At 50.7% G+C, this 27,170-nt stretch overlaps 1 protein-coding gene across 8 annotated transcripts in view; it reads right to left on the bottom strand.

Moving 5' to 3' along the window:
- Positions 1 to 25,559, bottom strand: part of MEF2D (myocyte enhancer factor 2D) — a 46,135-nt gene extending 20,576 nt beyond the window's left edge. For all 8 annotated transcript variants that reach the window (XM_036754249.1, XM_036754255.1, XM_036754250.1 and 5 more), the window contains exons 1-3: positions 25,213 to 25,559; positions 2,805 to 3,018; positions 326 to 529 (exon numbers count right to left, since the gene is read on the bottom strand). In XM_036754249.1, the coding sequence (XP_036610144.1) occupies positions 326 to 529; positions 2,805 to 2,858 (258 nt within the window). In that variant the 5' untranslated portion in view covers positions 2,859 to 3,018; positions 25,213 to 25,559. The remainder of the gene's footprint in view (positions 1 to 325; positions 530 to 2,804; positions 3,019 to 25,212) is intronic.
- Positions 25,560 to 27,170: the final 1,611 nt, after the last annotated feature.

Below are 27,170 nucleotides of genomic sequence, written 5' to 3'. Positions count from 1 at the left end.
ACAGAGACAGGCACAGAGAGGGAGGCGGCAGAAGAGCCTCACGGAAAGACGGGAGCACTGGGAGAGGGAGACACAGACAGGCGGAAGAGCCCCAGGGATGGCTCCATGGAGAGAGCAGAAGGGGAAAGACATGGATAGAAGGAGAAATAGTGATAGAAGGAGATGACGAAGATGAAAGATGACCATGCAGAGAGATGGTCACAAAGACATTGAGGGAGATGAGGGAGGGAGCCCACTAAGAGGGCCTCAGAAGGATCCAGAAGGAGAAGACACCACATGGCGCCTCCCACGCCCTGTGGCCCATGTGGGGTGCTCATGGGCTCACCTCAATGATGTCTGCATTGGTGCGGCTCTCGTGGGGCTCATTGTACTCCGTGTACTTGAGGAGGACTTTGTCCATGTCAGTGCTGGCGTATTGGAACAGCTTGTTGGAGTGGTTGAAGATGATGAGGGCAATTTCACAGTCACACAACACACTCAGCTCATAGGCTTTCTTCATTAAGCCAAACTTCCTTTTGGTGAATGTCACCTGGAGGAGAGGAGAAGGAGCAGACAGTCAGAGTCATTCAGGAGCTATCTGACAGTGGGGCAGGTCACAGACCTCTCTAGCCTTCGGTTTCTGCATCTATAAAATGAGGATATTAAGACCATCCCTACTGACCTCCCAGGGCTACAGGGAGGGTCAAAGGAGATAACGCATGGGGCATGAAGGAGGAGAGGAACTTTGAGTAAGTGAAGAAGCGATGAAGGTCAAGGAACAGAGGCAGCGAAGCGTCCGTCCTACAGCACAAGTGAATTAGGAGTGGCCTGTGGTCTCTTTGGTTTCTTTTGACGTTAAAGTAATGGGAGCACTGTCTGTACTTTTTCTTGTTTTCCCTCTCTAGGACAGCTCTGTCTAGCAATGCAATGCAGTAATGGCCATATCAGCATGCAGGGAGAGAGGCAGTACCTCATAGTGGACACAGGGCTAGCCCTGGACTCCAGAAAACCAAGAGAGGCCTGGTTGGAAACCTACCTCTTACATGGACCAGGTCTCTCCTGACTCCAAATCCTATACTCTTTCCACTGTCCCACACTGCCCCAAACAGAGAAATGAGAGGCCAAATCGAGATGGAGCCTCCAATTAAGAGGATGGTGAGAGATCTGAGTGGGAGAGGCTTGTGTCTTTGTTGAAGTTCAAAGAGCCATGCAGGTGGAGAAAAGAATAAAGGCAGAAGCTCTGGGGCCGAAGGCAAAGGTACACTGGAATCCCCAGGAAACAGAGGGGGCAGCAAGGCTTAAGGCCCAGGGTTGGATATTTTCATGGAGTCACAGAATAATAAAATGAGACTCTCAAAAGTGGAAAAGACTTGAGAGGCAAGTTAGTTCAGCCTGAGCAGAAATTCCTTTGCAATGTCCCCCATCAGCAGTCACCCAGTCTCCTAAAATTCTCCAGGGAAGGGGAGCCTACCATCTCTTGAGGCTACTCATTCCATTTTGGAGCAGCCCTACAGCAAATTTCTCCTTACATTAAGTCTACACCTGCCTCTCTGAAACTTCTACCCATTGCTCCTAATTCATCTTGGCCCAGGGAGAACTACTCCTAGAACTCTTTTCCAGAGGATATGGTCCCAGAAATGAAGACAGTGAGAAAACATGGAAGGACGGGCTCACCAAGAAAAGGGGGTCTTCAGGAGGAGAACAGATGACTTCTTTTTGGGATGGTTTTAGAGGAAATTATTTTTTTCTTAGGTGTTGGGTTGGACTTGACTTTTCAATCTTAACAGTCCTCTAAATACTTGAAGACAACAGCACATTTCCCCAGCTGCCCAAATAAACCTACTCTTTTCCAAGCTACACTTTCCTGTTCCTTCATCTGTGTTCTTTCAAAAATGTGGCACCCAGAACTGGACACAAGAATCTGGATGTGGGCTGAGCAGGGCAAAGTTCAATGGAACCATCACTTCCCTGGTCTGGGACACCAGATTTGTATTATTCCGGCTCAAGGAGGCACTGTGGTACAATGGCTCATGAGCAAGAGGCCCCAAGGTCAAAGCCTGTCTCTGATGCTTAACCTCTTTAGGACTCAGTTTCCTCACCTGTAAAATGAGATGGCCTCAGGGGTTTCTTCCAGCTCTAGATCTATGATTCTATGATCCTAAGATTGCCCTGGTGACATAGGCTACTGTGTCACACTATGGGCTCCCAGGGAGCTCCAGTGCACTAAAACCTGTAGGGTTGTTTTTGTTGTTGTGGTTGTTTTCCCCTAACAGGTAATCAGGCTGGGAAGGCTTCCCAAAGGAGAGAGTATGATATGAGTCAGAGGACTGGGGTCAAATCTCAGCTCTGCTGCTTACTTCCTATGTGACCTTGGGTCATTTCACCTTTGATGGCCTCACCTTATCTGTAAAATTGATGGGTATGACTTAGAAAATCCCTTCCCAGGTGTAAATCCGATGATTCCAATGACCACTAGTTCAGATGGAAAGAAAGGGAGGAACGGGACCTAAGTGATTAGTAAGGGGAAGGGCAGGTTTTGGAGTGGGCCAACCTACCCTCCCAAGCCAGCCTTTTCCCATGTGGCCACAATACTCTGGCTTACTCCTACGTGAAAGCTTGGGGGTAGGAGCGGGGGAGAACCTGGAAACCCAGAGTATCCTAGGATTTAGAATGAAGGGAGATAGTGACCAAATGCATCTTCTCTAGGTAACCCCACCCCAAATGACACCCCCCCCCCCCCCCGCTTTCCACCGCACCTTTCCCCAGTGCTGTCAATGGCCTGGTCCCAACCTCCCCCTCTCCCTCTACCCCACTCGGGCCCTCACCTGCCGGTTCCGCTCATCTGTGATCCGCTGAATCTGGATCTTTTTCCGCCCCATCTTCTCCAGAGATCCTCAACCCTGGGGAGAGGTGGGGAGGGGAAGGCCTTGCTGGGAGGTGGGTCCTCAACCGGCGGTGGTGTTAGAGTGTGCTCATGAAAAGGCTCGTCCCAGCAGGAGATTAGTTCATGGTCCTCAAGGGCAGTTCCAGCACAGCCACCTGGGCAGGCAGAAGGATGGAGAAGAGAACAATGGGGCCAGGGCTGGGAGCGAACAGCCAGCCTAGCTTGCAATTATGCAACAAAACTACTTCTTACATGCAGTAAATGCTCAATAGGAAAAGAGGCTTAAATCCCTCTACTCTGCTTGAAAATTTCCTGGCCCAGTGCTTCTCCGGACAGTTTTACAGAGAGTCACAGGATCCGAGGTGGAGGGAACTTGGAGCTACTTAAATAACGGCCACAACGGTAATAACTGCAGCTGACATTTACATAGCAAGATGAGCGGCCGACTGAGTAGAGATTCAAACCCAGGGCTCTCCTGATTCCATGGTTGGCACTCCTTCCAATACTCTAGACTGCTCCGTGAATCCTGCTCATGAATCTGATCTACGACATCCCAGCATTACCAGGCTTCGCTTCTTTCCCAGGACAATTGCTTAGAACCCTGAGCCCATACTACAGCAGCTCTTGGCCACTGATGTGCTCTAGGTCACACAAAGGCTATCATTGAATGGATCCCAGGTCTAGAACCAAAGCTTGGGATCTCAGACTCTCAGAGCTGGAAGAAACATCAGGGGGTCAGGCCAAGCAGCTAAGTGACAGGAAATCATCCCTACAACCCCAACAAGTAGTCACCCAGCCTCCACCAAAACACTACCAGTGACGGGCAGCTCCCTACCTTACCCACTCAGCTCATTCATTCCATTGGTGAACAGCTCTGTTGGGGACCTTTTGGCAACAATCATATACTTATGTTCCTGGCTGTCCCTGAGGCCAAGCCAAACAAGGCTAAACCCCCTGCCACCATGCCTCCTCCCCCCTCACAAAAGACAGTCCTTCAAAAACCTCTGTTCAAACACCTATAGTCATGGGGAACAAACTTGCCCACAACTGAGAGGAGGTTATAAGCACAGATGTACATAGACTGATTGGGTTGTAAACAGGGTAACCTCCCTCGCCTCCAGGCTTCAAACAGTTAATGTGTCTTTTTGCTCCGGCATCTCACTCCACTTCTGACTCAGCTACCCTAGCCCTCAAACAGATGCAAAGAGCTAAGGTTTGACTCCTGGCCACTAGGGGTAGAGAGGGATTCAATGGAGCAGAGGCCATGGAGTGAGTCTGGCTAAGGTCAGTATTATCTACGCTTGCCTCCCCCAGGCTACACCACTAGGGCCTTCTCCTTGGGAAACAGCACAGCCCCCACTACCTACTCTAAAAGTCCCTCCTGTGGTGTAATCACCACCTTTTCTGTTACAGGGTCAGCTCTTCTAGGGCCCCACCTCTACATACTCCAAAGAACTGCAGCGCAGAGAAGGGACAAGACAACAGACATTCACTAAGTCCCTACTATGTGCCAGGCACTGTGCTAAGCACCCGGGATACCAAGAAAGGCAAAAAACAGTCTCTGCTCTCAAGAAGCAGTTTACTAAGACAGTGTCTCAAGGTTGGGTGAGTCAGGAGACGCTGGCTGGGGTGGCTGAGCTGTGGGGTGGTGTCTGGGGCTGTTATTAGGACCAGTGTCTTGGCTTTCAGCCCCATCTGCCTCTCTGCTGCCGATACCATCTCCTCCTCCACAACCCCTCCTCCCTCATTCCAGTGTTTCGGCTCCCAGGGAAATCACCCCTACAGGTTGGGGGGTCCTTCCACTACAGCCCAGGGAACTGTCCCCCCCGAGAATCCCTCTTCTGAAGTAGTAGCAGCACATCCCTTGTCAAGTCTACGTTTCTTGGATCTCAGCTTCCAGCCCCTCCCCCTTCACTGTGCTATAACCTACAACTACAGCAACCAGAGCAACCTCCCAACCACACCCCAGCCACTACCACTGTTTTATCCTCTTCTCCCATCCTCTCCTCTATCATGATGGTGTCAAAGAGGGAAAAAGGAGCGCTGAAATCTGAGTCCCATAACCTGGGCTAGAATCTTACATCTGTAACTTATTACCCGGATGACCTTGGAAAAGTCATTTCCTTTCTTGGGACCTAAGTTTTCTCATCTATACAATAGAGTGGTTCATCTACATGACCTCTAGGGGCACTTTATGACCCCCCCCAGGATTATCCCTGACCACATCTGCTCAAGTCAGAGTTCCTCAGATCATTTGAAAGGGTAGATAGGGATCCATGCTTGAGCCCTAACCATCTTCTGAACCCAATCCAAGATGGTGGTGATCCCCTCTCCAGAAGGACCGGCAACCATGCCAGTTGCAGGAACTGGGAGTGTTTAGCCTGGAGAAGAGAAGACTTAGGGGAATATGACATCTGTCATCAAATATCTGGAGGGTTGCCTTTTAAAAGAAAAACTAAATATGTTCTCCTTGGCCCCAAGGGAGGCAGAACTAAAAGAAATGGGTAGAAGTTCCTCAGAGGCAGATTTGAGTTTACTAGAAGGAAAAATCTCCCAACAAAGCTATTCAAAAGTGGAGTAAAATGAGAGCTCCACATCACTGGGGGTGTCCGAGCAAAGACTAGATGAACACATATTGAGCAGATGTCAAGGGGATACCTGGAAGGGTACATGTTGAACTCAAAGGCCTTTGGGCTCCCTTCCAAATCAGTGTCTGTGAGGTAACCATGGGGCTGGACATCAGGATACTGAGGATAATGATGATTATCATATAAGCAATTAGCATCTGTGTAGCATTTTAAAATTGGCCAAATGCTTTCCTCCCAGTAACACCAGGTGATGGCTAGTACAAGTCACGGGATCGCAAATTTAGAGCTGAAAGGGCCTCACTTTACAAATAAGGAAAGTGAAGTTCCATGAGATGTGACTTGCCCAAGGTCTCACAGGTAGCAAATGTCTGAGGGGAGATTCAAATCCAGGTCTCTTGGGTCCACAGCTCAGTCAACTCCAAAGCCTCTAAGCCTAGAATCAGGGTAGTAGAAATGCAAAATTTTTTGAATGTAATAATCTCTTAGGTATACAGGGCCTAGAGGGCTAGGAACTTGGAACTTGGTATAAAGGAGTTCATCAGATGGAGGAGGGGATGGATCCAAGAGCAACTGCCTTAAGTGAGACTCTCTCACTCACTGAGGCCCCCAGAACCATAGGAAGAGATGAGTAAATGTAATTATCATACACACACCAGCCCACTCGAGTGTTAATGACTTACATTTCAAAAGCGCTTTAAGGTTTACAAAAGCTCTTTCCCCACAATAATCCTGTAAGGTGGGGAGTGCAGATACTACTGCTCTCATTTTGCATATGGAGAAACTGAGGCTCAGTGAGGTGAAGTGGCTTACTCACAGATTCCAATCAAGTATTCAGAAGACAAAACTGGGCACCCTTTCTGCTCTCCCACTGTCTTCTTTCCACTATCCTACTGCCTTAGAAATTGTTCCCAGTAGTCTAACCTCCATCCACAGCAGATGCAGAGAGAGCCCATGCCCCTTCACCGATTCTCTTATCTCGACCTTCTGCACTCTCCGAAGTGAGTCCCTCCTAAAGTCTAACCTCCATCCACAGGAGATGCAGAGAGAGCCCATGCCCCTTCACCAATTCTATCTCAACCTTCCACACTCCCTGAAGTGAGTCCCTCCTAAAGTCTAACCTTCATCCCTCCCACTGCAGAATGGGTGCTCCCCCCACTACCCTAGGGAATTTCCCTTTGGTGGGCCAATGAATCCCCTCTCAGCCTTCTCTTCTCTGGCCCCAGGGCCCTTCTCTCCTCCCTGCTCCCAGGGTGGATAGGGATCTAAAGCCATCTAAGGAGCAGCCCCTGGCACATGGAGATAGAAAGGATGGGGTTGCCATGGTAACGGCTGCCTGGCAACCAGCTCCCTGGCTGGTCTCCTGCAACACCACCCCCCCAACCCCCACCCCCGCCTCCTGTCAGGGGGAGCTGGGATGGGTGAGGGATCAGCATTGGGAAAGGAAAGGGGGGTATGGGGGTGGTGTGGGGGCCAGATAGGGAAATAAAGACCTAAACATAACTAAAAATAAAGGGTTAAAGTGACTTGTTCCCATCCCCACCCCTTAGATCTCAAAGTACTTTATAGACCCTGCTCTTCACCCCTCAAAACCTTCAGCCTCTACATACTGGGCAGTCCTTTCTGCTGTCTAACCTCTCTGGCCTTCCTACTTCCTGGGACCATTCAAACTGTTGCAGAAGAATATCTGGGGGCACTTTTCTTTCAACCCTCCCCTCCACTCTGATCAGGCACCAGTTACGTGGCTTCCTGCTCTCCTGCTGGGAAGTTCACCCTCAATCCCACTTGTTTCAGCACCTCCAACGTCAGCCATAGGGTCGGGACATTTTGTTGATGCCTGGGAAAATTTGAGGAAGAACTGGACCTTGAAAATTCGAGGTGGGAAGGAGATAAAGAAGGGTTCTAAACAGCCCTTCTGCAGTAAGGCCAGTCTTTCCAAAGCCCCCTCCCACCCAATTAGAGAGACTTTAATGAACACCTGTGCTTGCTTAATTAGCCCTCTGTTTAATTACCTAATCAACTGCCAGAAGCCAGAGGCTGACATACATGAGCTCCAGATGTGAACCCCTCTCCCCTCTCTTCCCTGCCTTCCCATTCTCCTCCTCCAGGAAGCCTTCCCATCCAGACCAACCACCCCCACTTCCATCTCTAGCCCAGGCTCTCTGGTCCCCAACCCATGGTATCCAGAGCTCTCCCTGACTGGGTCACCCACTCTCTGCTTGGAAGGTGGTGATGGAGGGACAGATTGGAGGTCCATGCCAAGTTTCACCTCCCCCTTCCTGCCAGGATCTCTTCCTTCCTCTCACCCTTCTCTGTGCTGTGACCCTGGTTCCTCAGCCACAGCTGTGACTCTCGATGCCACCTAAGAGTCACGCCTCAGAGTGAACTGCTGATTCATTCACTCCTGGGGAGGGAGGGCACCAGTGGGGTTTTTTTCGGGGCGGGGGGGGGGCAGTGCCAAGAAAAAGAAGACTTGGAAGAAATTTTACATGGGACTGGGCAAAAGCACAAGGCACAACCTGTTTACAGGGCAGAAAGGCTGATGTTAATTAGCAGAAGGTCAGAGGGTAGATTGAAAGATTGCCCTGGGACACTGGTCAATGAGAAGTAGTGAAGGGAAAAGGGGAAACTTGGTATAATCCCCAGAGATGACCCTCAGATCAAGCCCAGAGGCCACCAGCCACAAGAGACTGTCCAGTGAAATTCACAGAATGTTAAAGCTGGAAGGGCTCTCAAAAGGTGGACCTGGGGGAATGAACAGGAATGTCAGTGTGAAAAGGGACCTTTGAAATTGTCTTGTCAATCCCCCACCCCATTTTACAGCTGGGTAAAGTAAAGGCCAGAGATGTCGGGTGACTTGCTCAAGATTACACAGCCAGTCAGTCACTGAGCTAAGACTAAAATCTAGAAGACCCAGAGAGACACAGACACAGGTAGAAGTTGAGACAGTGACAAGGAGGTAACCTTGGTTCTGCCTCAACTCAAGCACGGCCAGTGTTGGGGTGGGTTTTTTTTTTTTTGAGGGATGGGAAGAATGTGCAAATCTTGTTCAAAAGGTCTTGGAGGGAGGGGTTCCAGGCAGATGGTGTGATAAGGAGAAACAGCCCCCCCCCTCCCCACCCCAGTTTAACACCTCTTGGTACCTAAGCAATATTCAAACCTCCACTTTCAGAATGATCACTGATGATATCTTGGTTCCTGCGGGGGGAGGGGGGAGGAGAAAAGGGAGGTAGACAGAGACAGCTCTGCCGGCCAAAGCTTCCCCCATAGTTGGATGAGCTCCTCGAGGCTGAGGCAGGATAGTCAGACCACAGGTTGGATTTCTTCTCTCCCACCCCGCCCCCCATCTCTTCAGAAAGATTAGGGAAACTAGGGAGTTCTCTCTCCTGGCTAACTCCCATCTCTTCCTGAAATTGCAGATGGCAGAAATTAATTGGCTATCTCTGCACCCCAGAGTGTATCCACATCCCCTGACTTGTGCATAGTAGGTGTTAATGAATGTTTGCTGAATTAAGTGATGAGATCTCAAAGCACCTCGTGTTGTGTAGAGAGGTGGCTTTTCTCCAAGCCTCAGGAGCTCCCAGGGCTAAGTGATAGCAACCCATCCTGGGCTCAGGAGGGGAGGAGCATCCTCCCTCCCAATTCTAGGGCAGAAGGGAGGAGAAGTGGAATTGAGTCACAGGCTGAGTGACTCAAAGTCCCCCAGCAAAGGGACTCAGACCCAACCCTCTGGGATAAAGAGAAGGGGTGACTGCTCTCTCTAAGCCTGAGTCCCATCACAAGAGGAGGTAGAGTCTATTACCCCCTCTCCTGCCTGCCTATTCCCCTTGGCTGGGCTGCAGGGCATGAAGTAAGGAGGGAGGGGAGAGAGAATCACAGTCAGATCCACCTGTCACCCCCACTGCCAGGCTGGGCCTCGTTAGCAGCTAACAAGGAAAGGGGGGGCATGGCTTAGGGAGAGCCCTCATCTTTTAAAGGAGCTGAGAAGCAGAGTGAAACATGGAGACAGAGAAAGAAGGCAAGCTACAAGGACAGAGAGAAGCAAATACAGAAACACAGAGGAAGACAAAGACAGAGACCAACCCACATGCTTAGACAGACTGACAAGATACAATTGGTATGGCACGGTAGTACAGTGGAAAGCGCCCTGGATTGGGAGTCGGAGGACCTGGGTTCAAATCCCAGTTCTCCAATTTACTACCTGTGTGACCTTGGGAGAGTCTCTTAAATTCTCGATGTCTTCATTTGTAAGATGACAGGGTTGGACTGGATGGCCTTTAAGGCTCTTCCAGCTCTTAAATGTACGATCTTGTGTCACCGTTCCCATCCCCCACCAACTTCTTCTAGAGACCACAAGTCCATCTCTCCCTAACAGAGGATGTCACCCCAGCTTCTCTTCTGGGGCCTAAGAGCCCTCTCTTCCCAGTCTCATTCTCAGTCCCGAGTCCAGCAGAAAAACTAAATGAGTCTGATCGGTCCAAAGGGATGAACAAACATTTGTTGACTGGCTAAAAGAAGTCCGGTTTTGGGCAATGAGCATGTTAATTTGTTTTCTAACTGTCTTCTCTACAGGATTCTTATTCTCTCAATGCACACCCAGCAATATAACTATCCTTGTCATTCGGTTCCCCCAACTCCCATCTCTCCCCCTAAACCTTATCTCTGCCCCTCTATCTCCTGGGACCCCAAAGGGTTCTCCCTCTTCCAACAAATACTTGGAAGGCACAAGGAATTCAATGACTCTGAGTCCGGTACCCCACACCAGTCACAACCGCTACAGAGCCATGAAGGGTGAGGAGGAGAGATACTTGGCAGGGGGAGGGGCAGCTGACTCTTACCATCAGGGAACCATTTCCCCAAGTCTTCCTCCCCCTCCCAAGGCTTTACTACAGTGGTGGGGAAGGGCAGAATGGAGGTGAAGGCAAAGAGAGCCATCACAGGAAAAACATCCCAGCCTCCCAGAAATCAGGGCTTGTGTCCTTGGGGGGAAAGAAGGGGAGGGAGTAGAAGTGTTGTAGACATTTGGGAAGTGATTCAGACCCACACTAGTCTCTCAGCTAGAAGGTGAGGACAGTCATTGAACTTGCAGCCCGGCTGGGAAGGAGGGAAGGGGGGGGGGGACGAAGGGGGGGGGGACTGCTTCTAGCTGGAAGGCTCCAGATTAAACTTCTAAGAGCAGGGGGCCAGGACACCTTGAGCCTCCCAGCCCCACTTCTCTCCTCAAGGGCTCTTCTTGTTAGTGAGGCCAGACTCCTCCACCCCTAATTATCAGCCTCCCCCCTAAAATGGGGATTCAGGAAGGTACTGACCACTTTCCCACTAGCCTCCAAGGGCTCAAAGAGCTGGAGGTTCCCACCCCCACCCCCAATCAGGGCCCCCAGGCCTTCCTGGCCGCTCTCAGGCAGCCCAGGGCTATTTTTATGCCCCAGGCTGGGCTAATTTTAACTCACCAAGGAGGCCCCAGGAGGGAGGGCAGGGTGAGGGAAGCTAGCTCCAGGGGAGGCCTGGGCTGGAGTCGAGGGTCCCAGGCGTCTGGGGGACAAAGCCAGAGGGAGTACGGGGTTCTGGGGAGTCACCACTACTGTGGCTTAAGGGACAGGAACAGATGTGAGAAGGATGGGGCAGGGAGCTGGGGGAGGGGACAGGGAGTACTTGGACTGACAGACACTCATGGTGGCTTCCCACCCACATATCAGCTAGCCCCACCCCCTCTCCCACTTGGTCTGAAATTCGATTCCTGGGGAAGAGGGAGAGAAGGGTCATTGCAACCATCCCCCAGACTCTGAGCCCAGGAGTTCCCCGGTATTCTACCAAATAGGAGTGGAACATCACACACACACACACACACACACACACACACACACACACACAAACTCTCTGTCTCTTTCTCTCTCTTTCTCTCTCTCTCTCTCTCTCTCTCTCTCCCCTTCCACTTCTGGAGCTGGGAGCTGGACAACTTCATCCTTCCTCTTCTCTAACCTCTATCCCTTCTGCTGCTATTATGGGCCCTCATAGCCAAAGAGGCCAGGTTGCAAGAACCTGAGGCCCCCAGCATTGGGAGACCACTGTTGAGAAAGACTCTACATGTTGCTTTATCTAGAAAATGAATGGATTGGACCAATCTCTGAAATCCTTTCTAGTTCAGATATTCTACAGTTCTGCCTCTATATTTCTGAGAAGGGGAGGGGAAGAGGGGGAAAGATGAAGTCTCAGAGAAGAGAAATCTGATTGGGGATTTCCAGGCTGTATAGGGGCTGGGGGAGGCTCAGGGAGCAGTAGCCATGAAGCTATGACAGTTGGAGGATAACGTGGGGCCAACATTGCAATAGGAGGGATGGAGATTAGATTCCAGAAGGAACTTCCTAAGGGGAAGCTCAACAGTGGAAGGATGAGGAGATGCAGGCCTCTCCTCACCAGGACACCTGTATTGTAAAGAGAAGAGATGTTTACTGTTGCAAGGCTGGGAGGTCGGAAAGTGGGCATGGGGAATTGCCAATAAAAAGAACCACTCTGCCCCAGGGAAAAAGGGTGGAGGTGCCAGAAGAACCTAGTGTGGAGGGCACCAACCAAGAGCAAAAAGGCAGAAGAATACAAAGGTGACCAAGGGCCTCTGGGGAGGGCCAAAGGCTGGGAGCAGAATGGAGCTCAGGGGATTAGAGGATCAGAGATTTAGAGTTGGATGGGACCTTGGAGGTCATACAGTCCAGTCCTGTCATTTACAAATAAGGGAACTGAGACCCAGAGGTAAAATACAATTGGCACAAGGTCTCAGGCAGAAAAGCTGGGAGCCCTCTGAACCCAAGACTGCCAAGCCTGCCCTCCTGCCCTTAACTCAGCTTCATACACAGTTGGAACCAGAAGGACCCTTAGACACCAGTTTGTCCAAACCCCCATTTCACCCAGGAAGAAACTGTGGCCCTGTGTGGTTCTGTGGCTTCCCCAAGGTCAGACAGCAAGTAGGTGGCAGGACTAGACACCAAGTCTATGGCCCCCTGGCCCCCTGTGCCATTTGGCTTAAAGGAAGCCCTGCTGATGACTCATCTGCATGGTCCTCACTCATCTGGGTTCTGGGGTCCCCTAGAGAAGTGAATTTGGGTTCTCCCTTTGAATGTCACCTCATCTCCAACATCAGAAGCAATATGACTTTGAGTAAATCACTTCCCCTCTCTTTGCCTCAGTTTACTCAAATCTAAAATGAGAGAGTTGAACTAGATGAATGGTCCTTGTCAGAGCTAACCAGATACCATATGGTTTAGGACTAGAAAAAAAGCCCTTAGAGATCGCCTAACGCAGTAGCTTTCAATCTTTTTGGTCTCAAAATACTATTCTAGTCTTAAAAATGATTTAGAAGCACCCCCCACCTCCCCTCCCAGAGCTGTTGTTGATATCAGCTATATCTATCAATATTTATTGTATTAGAAATTAAAACATATTAGTACTAGTATGAAAGTGGTTCAGCGCCCCTGACTCAGACACCCAGACTACACTCTGGGCACCCCAAACCCAGTCCCACTACCTCCTTTTACCAATACAGAAAATGATGGATGCTCAGGTCACAGAGGTAGCAAGAAACTGAGCTGAGATTCAAACCCAAGGCCTCTGACTCCCAATCGCATTTCTAGATGTAAGCTTTACTGGATTTAAAAATCAGGTTCCAATCCCACCACCTATCGCTTAGGGCAAATCACTCTTCCCTGGGAGACTTCTCCACTGCAGTCCTATTCTCTCCTTCCCACTGAACGGGCAGTCAGGGCCTCAGCCCTCTAGAGACCTTTTCTCTGGCCCGGGAAGTCCTTTCTCCCATCTCACTTCCATCCCTCCGCCTGTAAAGCCAGCCTATTTCCTCCCATTCTGAGAAAACTCAGTCCGTTGGGACAGTTGGCCTCATTACCCTCATCTCCCTGCTTGACTTCCCTCTAGGGTCCCAAGGCAGAAGTGAAAGTCCCAGCTGGGCCTGGAGAAGCCTGAGAGCCGTTGGTGTGGGAAGGGGTCAGGGTTTGGCTCAGCCCAGCCCAGGAATAAAGGGAGGGGAAGGAGAGAAGGAGGGGAAGGTAGAGGACTCCCTTCCTCCACAGACCTTATCAGTTGCCAAGTTCTGCCAATTTTACTTCCACTGCGTTTCAAACCCATTCCCTCCATCTCACGATTACCATCATCAGAATACTATATAGCTTCTCATCATCACTCCCCTGGACTACTATGATAACATCCTACCAGATCTTCTACCTCTAGCTTCTCTCCTCTTCGGTCCATTCTTCATTCAGCTCCAGAATAACCTTCCTAATGCATGTCTGACCTTGTGACCCCCCTGCTCAAAAATATTCAGTGGCTCCCTATTGCCTCCCCAATAAACTGCTTGGCTTGACGATCACAGCCCTGTTCAACCCAGCCAAGCTCATCTCCTACCACTTCTCTTTAGTTATGCTACATCACAGCCAAACTGGACTATTCCAAATCTCCCCTAATTATTCCTGTGCCTTGGCTCAACCCTGCCCTACCAGTAGAAAAGCATCCAACAACCCTGCCCCTTCTCTTCTGCTTGAAATCTTTCCTTCCCTCTTTTCCAGGCCCACTCCCCCCAGGAAGACTTCATGAGTGACAGCAGGGGCCCCAACCTCCCATCTATCCTCGGAATAAAAATGATTTCTCACTCCCTGAATTTTTCACAGCATTTTGCCTGGTCCTCACCCTTGCACTTCGTCCATGCCGCTCCCCGCTCTGTCTTACTAGTTATTTGTGTATATGTCTTCCCCCAACAATCATTCTGCAGACTGCTAGAAAGCAGCAATGGTGTATACCAAGCACCTTGCACACAGTAGATGCTTAATAAATGTTTACTGAACTGAAGAGGAAGAGAGCACTAGCAGAACAGTAGGAGAAGAGGGAGAGGTTGAGGGGGGAGAGGAATGGGGAAGGACAGACACAGACAGAGGCCTGGGCTCAGACAAGGGTGAGAATGACTAGCAAGGTCAGGCCAAGGCGGAAGGTGATGATGGGGAACTACAGGGCACAGCAGGAGGGACTATGTAGTAGCTGGAGTGCCTTCTCTCCTGGAAGATTCAAGTGAGATCCCAGTCTGGCTGGGGGCTAGGTAGCCTAGAAGCAGAGGGCTCTGGCCACAATGACTCTGAATGGTGAGGGTGAGGAAACAATCCCAGAGATGGGCACACTTTGTCTCCCCAGATAAAATGTAAACTCCTTGAGGGCAGAGGCTGTTTCTTTTATTTATTTGTTTTAATTTTTAATCCCCAGCACCTAACAGTGTTCATCACTTGTTGGTTGAGAGATCCAATGGTATTTTTTTTGGCTGGGGAGTGATGAGGATTTATAAGAGTATGGATTATATGCAGCAGGCTATATACATGAAATTATGGCAAGGGCGCAAAGGAGGCCAATCCAATCAGGAAGAAGCAAATCCTCCCAGAGAAACAGGGTGACCTGGTGGGGAGTCAAGGAGGATTTAAAGGGCCAGTTGCTGGTCAAACCCAGTTCTTGTGCACACAGCTCTCTGGGTCCAGTTCCACACACTAAGTCTGGCAGGGATCAGGGATAGGGCCAGCAGGACCTTGCCAGGGTCAGCTGGGAAGCCAGTTTGTATAGGATTAGCATGCTGCTCTGGGGGAAGCTAAGGGTGCCACGATACAGAAAAAAGCAGGGAGGGTGGGAAAGAGCAGGGGATGAGGAAGGGTACAGCAGACAAATCTATTCCTCATTCACCTGGCTATTTCTCTCCTACCCTTTTTCTTGGGGACCCTCAGCTGTGAGATGAGGCGGTGAGACCCATATGGTTCCCCCACCTCCAGCCACCTCATCTAGCCTCCCAAGCCTTCTCTAGTCCCTTCTGTCCCAGGGCCAACCTTCTTCCTGCTGCAGCTGCTCCTGGTACAAACCCCCATGTGGTCCCTCGCATCTGGAATATACCCTCTACTCCAAGCCTGTCCTGATCCTGCCAGTGCTTAGTGCTGACTCTTTCTGGAAACAATTTTTTAGTACCTTGTATTTTCTAATCTGGATCTCGGTTGCATCCCACCCAGCAAGCTCCTTGGGGACTGGGTCTATCTGTTTTCTGTCTCTGGACCCTCGGCATCCAGTAAGTGTCTGACCATAGTTGGTAGCCATTAAAGGCTTGAATTGAATTGAATGTGGCCAAAGCACTATCCAAAGGAGATGGGGCAGGGGGTAGCTTGTTCTCTTCTCCCTCCTCCCCCTCCCCTCCTCCTCTTCTCTGCACTCTCTGAAGCTGACAGGTGGAGGAGACAAGAGTCACCAGCTGGGACTGAGACACCTGTCCTTTACTGGTAAGACCCACACCCTCTCTCATCACAAAGACAGCTGTAAACCATATCATCTCTTTGTGGGCCCCTCTGTCCCCCCAAATCATAAAGAGCCTGGGGACCAAAAGGGAGGGAGGGGAAGTTAGAGCTCCTTGAAAAAGGGTGACTGGAACCTGTCCAACAGTATCTTTTTGGGGGGAGGGGAAAGAAGCTTGAATGAACTGTCAAATATGGGACCCACTTCCAGCTATGTCACTAACCATGTGGCCTTGGGCAGGTCCTTGGTCTCTCTGGACCTCAGTTTCCTCATCTATGAAAAGAAGGGAACAGACTCCAATAGACTCCAACTCTAAGGCTTCCTCCAACTCTGACCTTCTCTGAATCTATGACCTGCTTCTGTGTTCCTTGCTTCCCATCGTACACCATAGTTCCAAAGGGTTAGAGACTAACTCTGGAGCGGTTCTCAAACTTTGTGGTCTCAAAAAAAGTCTCCTTTACACTCTTAAAAATTACTGAGGAACTCCCAAAGAGCTTTCGTTTATGTGGATTATATCTATTGATATTTAAAATATTAGAAATGAAAATGCCTTAGTAGTATTATGAAAATGGGTTTGACCTTGTGGACCCTCTGAAAGGGTCTCTAGTAACCCTAGATGTCTCTGGGGGTGGGGGTGTTGAGAACAGATGGGTTAGAGCATTACATCCATTCCCAGGTTTCCAGCCTAAGAGGTAATCAAGGGAGGGGGTGGATTTATCTTCTGGGAAGGCCATCCCAGAAGATAAATCCACCCCCTCCCTTGATTACCACTCTAACATGTCTCTTGACAACCTGGAGGCTGGGTAGTCCACATTGCAATTAACCTAAATCCCTCCTGTTGCAGCTATGTTTTCTTTCTTCTTGATGAAGTCTTTCCTGTCCTTCAAGGGCCAGCTTAGGTTTCCTTGCCTCCACCACGATGCTGGGAACCCCATCTCCCCAATCTCTCTTCCCTCTCCTATGTACGTATCTCATTTTCTATGGAATCAGAGTTAGCTGTGTTCAGGTCTCAATCCCATCCCCCCTGCTCCCCCCCCAACTGTAAGCTCACTGAGGACAAGTATTGTGTTTTATTCATATCTATATCCCAAGTACTTCACACAGTGCCTTCCTATAGTAGATGCTTAATAAATTGAACTGAATTGGGTTTTTGGTCCTTTATATGAAATTAAATCTAGGAGCTAGAAGAGACCCTAGAACACAGAATGTTAGAGCTAGAAGGGACCTTAGAATTCATCTTGTTCAACCCTTTCACTTTATAGAAGAGGAAAATGGAACTGAGAGAAGTTAAGCAGTGAACAGAACTAAACGCAATCTGAAGAGAAGATTCAAGGGGAAACTTTGGGGTCTGAAGGAGCCAAAGTCCAGAGATACAAAAAGCGGGTGTGCCAAATGTCCCATCCCTCTCAGGTGTCTGGCCTAGGATCTGGGGTTCTCTGGCAGAACCTAGGTATGACCTCAGCAGTCTCAGCTGAGGCCCCCTCCCTAAGCAAACAGCAGATATTTCCACCCCACTTCAGCCTAGACTCGATCTCAGTGTACAACTAGACACATCTGGCAGTGACAGTGTTTTCAACACTGACCAATCCTCTTAATACCTAGGTGACTATGAGCAAGTGACTTCCACTTTCTGGGTCTCAGTTTCCTCAGCTGTAAAGTGAGGTTGGAATTAATGATCACTGTTTCCTTCCAATTCCCTATGTTCTTGAAACTTGTCCCTTCCCATCCCTAGCTCAACAAAGATGGAGAAGACAGCAGCTCTCCATAAAACTCATAATCTAGCCAGCTGGTAATTCCTCAGATTCTCAGTTCAGAAAGGCCCAAATCTGCCATGCCTATACTTCACCTTTCTAGATGAAAAGAGGTCACTGTGCCCCATCTCAAAACTCTGAGGGGAGGTCCTTCCTTTAGACTAGCTTCAGCCCTTCCCCTGTAGCCTGCTCTCCTCTTATTCAATTTAGAGAGTCCTACTCCTGACCTCATGGCAGAATAATGCCCAGTAGCCCTTGAGAGGTCACTGTGTCCTTCCCCTACCTCAAGACCCCTTTCCTGACCTGGATAATTAGGCTGCTCATCTTTCCTATCCCCTGAGATTCAAAGGCAGACTCTTCTAGCCTCCACCAAAAACCCTCCCTCCTGCTGCGCAATCCCCACTGCTACAGTGTCAATCAAACACCCAATCCACATTCATTAAGTGCCTCCAACAGTGTGCCAGGTACTATGCCAGGTGGTAGGGGTACAAAAATGAGGCAGGCCTTGCTTGACCTTCTTCCCGGAAGCGGTGGCACAATAAGCACATACAAAATACAGCACAGGACAGGAACTGGACCTTTGACTTCATTAGCATAGGGAAACTTGAATGAAGTCAGCACTTTCTCTGTGATTTGCTCTCTTGAAGTTACACAGAACGGGGTTTCTCAAACTTCTTGGTCTCAGGACCCCTTTATGTAAATTCTTCAACAATATTGAAGACCCCAAAGAGCTTTTGTTTATGTGAATCATATCTATCAATACTTACCATATTAGAAATTAAAACTGAGAAATTTCCAAAACGGTAATTTATTTACAATAACAATAAACCCATTACATCCTCATACAAATAACATTTTAAGGAAAAATAACATCATTTTCCAAAACAAAAGAATTAAGAGTGGTACTGTTTTACATATTTTTGCAAATCTCTTTAATGTCTGACTTAATAGAAGACAGCTGGACTCTCCTATCTGCTTCTGTATTCAATCTGTTGAGATATGGTGTTTTGAAGTATATGAAGAAAATCCGGTCTCACACAGTTGTGTAGTTGGAAAAAGGAGTATTTTAATGGGCAAATAACATCTTAGCATTATAGAAACAGTTTTAACTTTGAAGACCCCCCCAAAAGGGGCTCAGGGACCCCCAGATTATACTTTAAGAGCCACTGGCCTAGAGAACTGAAAGGTTAAGTGATTTGCCTAAGGTCACACAGCCAATCTGTCAACATAGAACTTGAACACAAGACCACCTGGCTTTGAAAGCAGCTCTCTAGTCACTGTATAAAATATATTTACCAAGTAAATGGAAGGCAATTTCTGGGGAGATCAGGAAGGGCTTTATAGATGGTGCTCGAGCTGTGCCTGGAAGGAAAACAGGCTTCTAAGATATGGAGGTGAAGAGGAAGGACATTCCAGGCATGGGGAGGGGAGCGGGGGAGGAGGGGAGAAAGGCAGCCTGTGCAAAGACATGGACACAGAAGATGAGACGTCATGTGTGAAGAAAAGCAGCCAGAAGGCCAGTTGGGCTAGACCATGGAGTTCGTGAAGGGGAATAACATGTAATAAGCCTAGGAAAGTAGGTCAGAGCCAGAGCTTTAAATGCCCAACAGAGGAGCTTGAAATTCATCCTAAGGGTCCCTTCTCTATCTCTACTACCACTTTACTCTAGAGAGACCCAAATGAGGACCCCAAGAATCTCCTCTAGAGTACAACAAAAACACCACTACCATCATGCCCTCAATTTTTCTTCTGTGGACTAATTCCTTCTCTAGAGCTCACCCCCTTCCCAGTCTCCAGGGGCAAAGGGAAACCATACATCTCCCACCTTACCCAGCGCTGAAGAGACAAAGGGTCGTATTAGGACTTGGAGATCATTAACACCCAAGAAATTCCAAAGCACATCTTTCTATCTACCTAGCTCTGTGGCATTCACAGAGAAAGAACAGAGAAAGACAGGTTTGAATCCTGGCTTTGCTGTTTACTACGTGACATCAGACAAGGGCCCTCTCCTCAAGTCCATTTACCAAACATTAATGTTCTACATTCAGGATACTGTGCCAGCCAGAACAAGATACAACCATAAAAGCAAACCAGTACCTGCCATCATGGATGTTATGTTCTGCTAGTGGATAAACATTTATACAGAGAAGTAGATAGGACATAATTTCCCTAACAGCATGGTGTGTAAGAGAGTACAACGGGGCCACAAGGGAAGACATCAAGATGGGCTTTACTCAGGGGGCAGGATCAGAGGCTTGAAGACAGCCAGAGATGTTGAGAGGTGGAGATGAGAGAAGGAACAGAGGCTGGACATGGCATTTCTTGTAGGAGCTAGTGGACCAGTTTAGCTAGAACACCAAGTGCATGAAGGGGAGTGATATAAAATAAGTCTGGAAAAGGTCTTCAGTCTCTTTGACTGTAGAATCTAGGGGTTGGACTAAATGCCCCTTAAGGTTCCTTCCAGCAGTTCTCTGGGTCAGCCTTGGGCCAGTACTGGGCCAGGCTTCAGGCCGAGCTGCAGCACAGATACTCCTGGGTTTTGAGGAGGTTGGGGGATGCGGAGGCTCTTGTTATCTTCTTCACTGGCATAACAGACGCTCCACAGTGCCAGTCTGGGGAGGAGGGGAAGCTCTCTGGCCAAAAATGGGCCCAAGGCCAATGATAGGATCTGCTGCCCAAGGTCCCCAGGAGGGCAACTTTAAACTGGTAAATATGGTCACTGCCTGGGTGTGACCCAGGACAGGTGGAAGCCCTTCCCAAGGTTCTGCAGGAAGGCCAACCTGTTACAGAACCACAGACTGAAGGAAGGGACCTTTGAGATCATAGTCAAGTTCAGCCCCCACACTTTATATATGAAAAATAGATTTGTCCAAAGACCTTGTAGCTGCTCAGCTAGTAGGGTGGAGAAAGGATCTTATACATACACTCATCCCTAACAGAAGGCAAGGTCACTCCTATCTTGCTTCTGGGAATGAAAGGTCACTGCCCAGCCCCTAGCAACTAGGAAGTCCCATCTATGGTCTAATTTCCATCATCCTGCGACAGGGAGAACCCACTGCCCTAGGGTGATTCTTTGTTGAAAGCTCAGTCTTTCCTGACCCCAGCCCTCCCCCATCACACCATCTCCAATCCTATAATCATCTTTATGGTTGTGCCCTGCAAAGAACCAGCTCCATCCCTGAGATGAGGTCAGCCACTATTCCTTTGTCTACAAAGCCCTGCTTGGATATGGCATGTCCTTGTTCATGAACCCAACTGAAAACAAGCAGGCTCATGCACGTACACATTTCTACCTGTTCCTGAACTTGGGGACAGAGTTGCTATCATGCAGCCCAGACCAACAGGCATCCATTAACCCACATGTATGCACATATTCCCCTCCCTTCCCCCACCCCCAATAAGTTCCCAATCAGCTTCCAGCCCTGGGGAGAGGTGGGGTGGGGGTGGTAAAAATAAATATATCAAGGATCAAACAATACATAGATTACACGGGCAAAGGTCAAGGTCTTCCAAGGGACACTGTCTGTCCTTGTGCTTCCATTTCCCTTCTTAGGAAAACTGGGAGGAAATAAAGGGCTTTGAAATCCTCCAGCCATGCCTTCAATTCCTTAGTCAGAGATATGTCCCTCATTAACACCAGAAAAAAAAAAAAAGTAAAGTCTTCCTGCAGTCTCACCTAGATCTCTCCTGCTGCAGTTGTGATCCACAGCCTCCACAGGAGCATCAGCCTGAACCTAGTCAGCTCTGGACTCCCGGGCCAGAACTCTTGCCACTGTCTCTTCCCTTCCCCCACAGACACTGGGGGCTACCTGGACTGCCATAGGCCAGGCCTAGTGAGTAAGCCACTCAACCCCAGGAGGACTGACTCTGGCCCTGAGCAAAGTGGGGGCTTGTAAAAGCTACGGGCGATTACAGTGACGCTGAGACTCCGCCACAGGCCCTGGCCAGCCAGTTCCTAAGACCCACAGCCATCACCACCCCCTCCCTCCCTTCCCTATAAAAGGGGGATAATAACCCAGGGCACTTTGCCAAAGAGTGTTTTGCCATTCTCTAGCCATAAAGTGCTTCAAGATCTCTTGACAGTCAAGAAGTAGTGAGAGAGCCCTAGCCCCTGGAATAGAGATCATAGATCAGCGGATCTGGCACTAGAAGGGAACCTGAGAGATCACCTGGCCTAACCTCCTTATTTTACAGATGAGCAAACAGAGAGCCTCCAAGTGGGGAAGTGACTTGTCCAAGGTCACATAGGGAGCAGGTGGCAGAACTAAAACTGAAATCCAGATTTTCTAACACCAGATCCAGTGTTCTTTCCATGACATCACAGGGTCTCTTAAAAAGGTGCTTGGAGATCGCTAACAAGTCAGGAAGTGCTCAAAGGCCCTGGGATAGAAGAAATGAAGGTCCCTCCAGGAAGCCTCATCATTCTGCCCCACACTCATATCCTCCTCTACCACATTTCCTTCCAAAAATGTTTAGCTATCTCCATGACAATGAGGCAGGGCATTTGAGATGAACTGGGGGGAGATGGTATGGTCTCTCCTGTCTAGTTACTGAGTCCAGGGAGAGGGCGTAGGAGCTGATTGGCCCTAGGTCTAGGAAGGCCTGATTCAGAACAAAGCAACTGGGAGGGTCCGATCAGGAGCTCCAGAAGTCTGCAATGTGCAGGGGGAAGCGAGGATCTGGAGGCTCTAAGAAGGGTGGGCCCGGCTTATATTCTACATTCTGAAGAGGGTTTCTCTGGGGGCCCCACTGAGGTCTAGCTCTCCAGAGGGGAGAGTAAACAGGACTGACCCTGCAGCAGGAGGGAAGGAGGTTAGACTTAAAGCAGACTTCCCAGTGGGCAGGAATAGGAAGAAGGCGATGGCACAGAGGGTACCCCTTCCCCAGCAATATGGGCCAAGGAAGGGCTGCCCTTTAAGAAGCCAGAGGAGGGAGGAATTGACACAGTGGTCTTGCCCCCAAGTCCCTACTACCTCAGAAAGTTCCATACCCTCTCTGGGCAGCTGACCTCAAATCCCCCTGGGGCTTAGGGCTCCAGAGGCCAGTCTGTCCTTGTCCCTGTGTCTCAATACTGGCCAACATACCTGGGGGCTCTTGCTGCCAATCCTGCTCCTATTCCTCCCCCCTCACACTCAGACAAGGCTTCTGGTGGATAAAAAAAAAACAACCAAAAAACCCTGCAGGAGAGATTATATAACAGCAGCTGGGGAGACTACCGTACCTCCCTGCCTATGAGCTGCAAGAGGGGCTGAGCAGGGGAGTCTGGCCCAACATCTCTCCAACCCCCACTCTGAAGAGAGGGAAAAAAGGGTAGAGCTGATAGCGTCAGCTACAGACCAGATAACATCCCTCAGGAGGAAACTGCTATTCAAGGGTTGTGGGTACAGTATAGCTAGAGGTGAATTAGTTGAGGTCCATCCCAACCCACCTTCAGCTCTGCTCCCCCTGAGTCCACCCCCCTCCAAAGTCCTGATGTCTGGAGTTCTGTCTGCCTGGATCATCTGCTTTTGTCTCAGCATTTATGTCTGGGGGAGAGTTCCTCTTTTCCTACCCCCACAAAGGCAGGGACCTCATTTCCACCCCCTTCTAGCTCCCTCAGCATCCAGGACAAGGCTCTGCTGGAAGGACTAGATGGATGACAGTTCTGCCATAGATCTTCTGTGTGACTCTGGGTCAAGCACTAAACTATTCTGTGCTCCCAGTAAAGTGGAGAGACCATTAATGGTCCCTCCCTTCCCAAGAGAAGTCAGAAATCGGTCCTCCTCTGTCCTCTCCCCTCGGGGAGGACGAATACACCATAGACTAAATGGATCATGGGTGTTCAGAACACACAGGCCCACACGATTCCTACCCACACAGGGCAGGTTTGAGAAGGCCCTCAGATACCAACACCCTGATCCCAAGCCACCTCTCCACTTCCTGCCCCCAAACAGTATTTTTTTTCCCAGGCTTAGAAGGCAAACAGGAAGGAAGTTCATTCCCGATTGGAATCATTGGGGCCTAGAGTAGCCTGTCCCTAGGGGTGGAGGAGGTAGAGAAGGGAGGAAGGAGGGTGTGTGTGGGAGGTGGGGGGGGGCTCATCACAGCCTCCCTCCCCTACCCCAGCCTCACAGTCTGTCCATCAACTACCAAATTAGAACCTGACTCCCCTTAGCAACAAGACCCATGACATACATGCATAATCTCTGTATACAGTAGCATGTGCGCCACCCTACCCTCACCCCCCCAAAAAAAGAAAAAGAAAAATCTCTGAACACAGTTGGGGTATGAAGAGAGAGGAAGGAGTAGATGGTTTCCTTGCTCCTGGACTTCCAATTTCATTCCTCTCCAGTCTACCCTCCCCACAGCCAGCCTCCAGAGGCCCAAGGTCACTGCCCCAGACGGTGAACTTCCCATCACTGCTAAGTCCTGCTAGGTTCCACCCCCTTCCCCAGGGATACCACCACCACCCGAGAATAGTTCCATCTTCTGCCCCCAGCATAACCTCCCCCCACCCCTCCAACTCAATGTGGTAGCTAGAAAGATCCAGGTGAGCCTACTACAGGAATTGGCAGAACCTGCAGAGAACTTGGGCAGGTATGTATGCTTTGTCCCCGACCCCCTTCATTGACCTGAAAGACGCCAAAGGCATTGAGAAGGAAGTGCTAGGAGAGGGGGAAACCTCCTTTCTCCTTCCCCTGGAGTTCCTAAAACAAGGAGGCCGAGGGGCCCCAAGAAGACCTAATTTTTTGCCCCTCCCTATCCCAGCTCTAATCACTCTGGGTAAGAGGGAGAGAAGGGGGCAGAGAGTGCTCTCCTGTAGCCCCCCCCCCACTCCCCAGATGTTGTACAGATGCAAACTCTGGCTAGGAGTTAGTTATCCACCCAAGGGTGGGGCTGTGGACAACCGAAATGAGGGTCCCCAATCAAGCTTCAACCTGGAAGCTGGCACTGGGGTCAAGGTCCGGGTCTGGGGAGAGAGACCCGGGGTGGGAGGTCAGGTCCTGAGAGACAGACTCTCCTTCCCGGCTTGTTTGTCATCTCCAGCTTTCAGCTGTCACAGAAGCCAAACTGGGCCCCAACACACAGAGACAGAGCAACCCACCCACCCAGCCCGGGTGTCATCTGAACAACATTCCTCCCTCCCTCCCCCTTTCCCTCCCAAACAGCTGCAGCTCCCCCACCCCACCCCCACCCTCCAATCACCCTCCCAGGCCCCCTTCTGCACCATTTTGGGCCAAGGAGGAGGGAACAGGCGGCAGGGAAGGGAGGGCCGGCTGTTAAAATGTCAGTCGCTCCAGGCTGTCACCCTGGTACCCCTCCTTACACTCGGGGTGGGGGTTGCTCTCCCTCCAGGCCCACAGCCTCAGGCCCTACGACCCTCTCCCAAGCCAAGGTGTCAGCACCCACCACACTCCGCCGGGACACCCCCTCCCTCCAGGGGTGTATGCCGCTTGGCGTCCCTGTGGTCCCCCACCCAACACACCTGGTCAGCCTGTAACCCCCACTGCCGCCCCGCTTCTGGCTTCCCTACCACCCCCCCCCCGCCTGCTCCGCCGGTCCCTCTGGGACACAGCCGGCCAACCCCATCCCACACGACAGAGGAATGGCCTGGGCGCCCCCTCCACCCCGGACACCCCAACCCGGGGTGGGGGGAGGAGAGGGAAGGGAGGGGGAGGCGGGTCTCTTAAAGTGACAGGCGCGTTATTTCTTTTCTACTCACCAACCCCCGTTGGGGGAGGGGGGTGTCGCGGAAGGGGGTGGGAGGAAGAGTGGTGGTCCTCTCTCCTCTCAGATCTCCAAGCGCAGGAAGGTGATGGGTTTTTTTCTTTTTAGGGGGGAGGGGATATCGAAAAATAACTAACGAGACAGGCGTCTGCCCGGGCCCTGGGTGGAGCCGGGAGGTCCCGGGCCCCTGTCCTGGGGCCGGGGTAGAGGGGAGGGAGGGTCCGGGGCTGGGGCTCCCGAGCCGCCGCTGTTGTTGATATATTTTCTTCCTTCCTCCTTTTGGGCTCCAAAGGTAACTCCTCCAGTCCCCGGGAGCCGAGGCCAACGTAGGCACAGCTCAGCCTAGCTTGGGGGGGGGGGGAGCAGAGGAGGTGGAGGGGTGACGGGCAGCCGGGGGGGCCAATGGGAAGGCCCCATGGGGGCCGTGGGGCGGGGCCAGGGGAGGGGTGGGCCCGGGAGCCGGGGCCCGCCCCCTCCCTCCTCCGCCTCCTCCACCCCCCTCTCCGGCCCAGAACGGTTTCTCCCCCTCCCTTCTCCTCCTCTTCCCTCTCCTCTCCTCCCCTCCCCTCCCCGCTAGTGCGCCTACCGCCCTCCCGGCTGCCTCCTCCCCACCCCAAGCTAGGCTGCAGCGCAGGCAGGAGCCGCGGATCCCTCCGCCGCCGCTGCCGCGGCCGCCAGGAGGCAGGGACATGGAGAGCTGAAGCCGGGCGGAGGTGCTGTTAAAGGGACAGTAACCCACCCACCCCAACATACACAAGCACACGCATTTCCTAGCTCCCCGCGCCCCGGGGGAGCACGGCACGCGGGGCTGATTGCCCGCGCGGCAACTCGGTGACTGGGGCTCTGCCCGGGGTGGGGTGGTCTCAGTGCCATCCCCTTTCCCCGGGGAGGAGAGTTAGAGAAACTTGGGGGGGGGGTTGAGGGGGCGGTATTTAAAGCTCCAGGCGCCTCCTCTCTGGGGTGCATGGGTCCCCCACCCAGCCCTTGCCTCGAGAAGGCATGGAGGAAGGCAGCCCGGCTTAAAGGGGCAGGCTTTCTGTAGAAGGGAAGGGGGCTGAGCGGCTCCCCAGGCTACCTGTGACAGGCGGTCCAGCGCCCCTCCCCCGCCCGGCTCCGTAGACGCCTAGCAATTTAAAGCTACAGGCTCATAGTTCTTGAGTGACCTCATCCCCGGAGCCTGCAGCCCACGGAGCGCAGCCAAGGGGGCAATTTAAAGGGGCGGGAACCCTAATTTCCCCCAGCACAGGAAACACCCTTGAAAACATCTTATTAAAGGAGGACCGGCCCTTTTTGTTTTGTTTTGTTTTAAATCCGGCTGCCCCAGTCATGTCTTCCAGGGCTCCCGAAGCAGGCATTAGCCTTGCGAATCCCCCCAAACGGACGGGAGTGCTCAATCCTGTATGCTGGTCCATCAGACCTGACTTCAAGGGAACAGATATCAAAGCGTTTCCGTATAGAAAAAAAGTAGCTGATAGTGGTTTAGGTCTTTACTCTTTACAAAGCTCTTTCCCGGTCCCCCCCCTTAATGCCTTGCTTCTGTGGATTATCTCCGGTTTATCCAGTCAATATCTTGTTAGTTGTTTGCATGTCTTCACCTCCATCAGATTATGAGCTCCTCGAGAACAGGGACTTTTTTTTTTACCCTTTTGTTTGTATCCATAACACTTAGCACAGTGCCTCTGGACACATAGTAGGTTCTTAGTAGGACTTAGTAGGACACATAGTAGGCTTATAATAAATGCTTGTTAACTTGACTTTACACTCATTATCTCATGTGATCTTCACTACAACCTGGTGAGATAAGTATTAGAGGTATTATCTCCTTTTTACAGATGAGGAAACTGAGGCACAAAAAGCTCAAGTCACTTGTCCAGGGTCACACGTCTAGTAAGTGGCAGAACTGCAACTAAAACAATGGGGATCTTTCAGCCCTAGTTTCTTCTGATTGGGTGT

This window comes from Trichosurus vulpecula, chromosome 4, assembly GCF_011100635.1.
Source record: "Trichosurus vulpecula isolate mTriVul1 chromosome 4, mTriVul1.pri, whole genome shotgun sequence".
Lineage (NCBI taxonomy): Eukaryota > Metazoa > Chordata > Mammalia > Diprotodontia > Phalangeridae > Trichosurus > Trichosurus vulpecula.
This window is presented reverse-complemented; position numbering and strand designations above follow the sequence as displayed.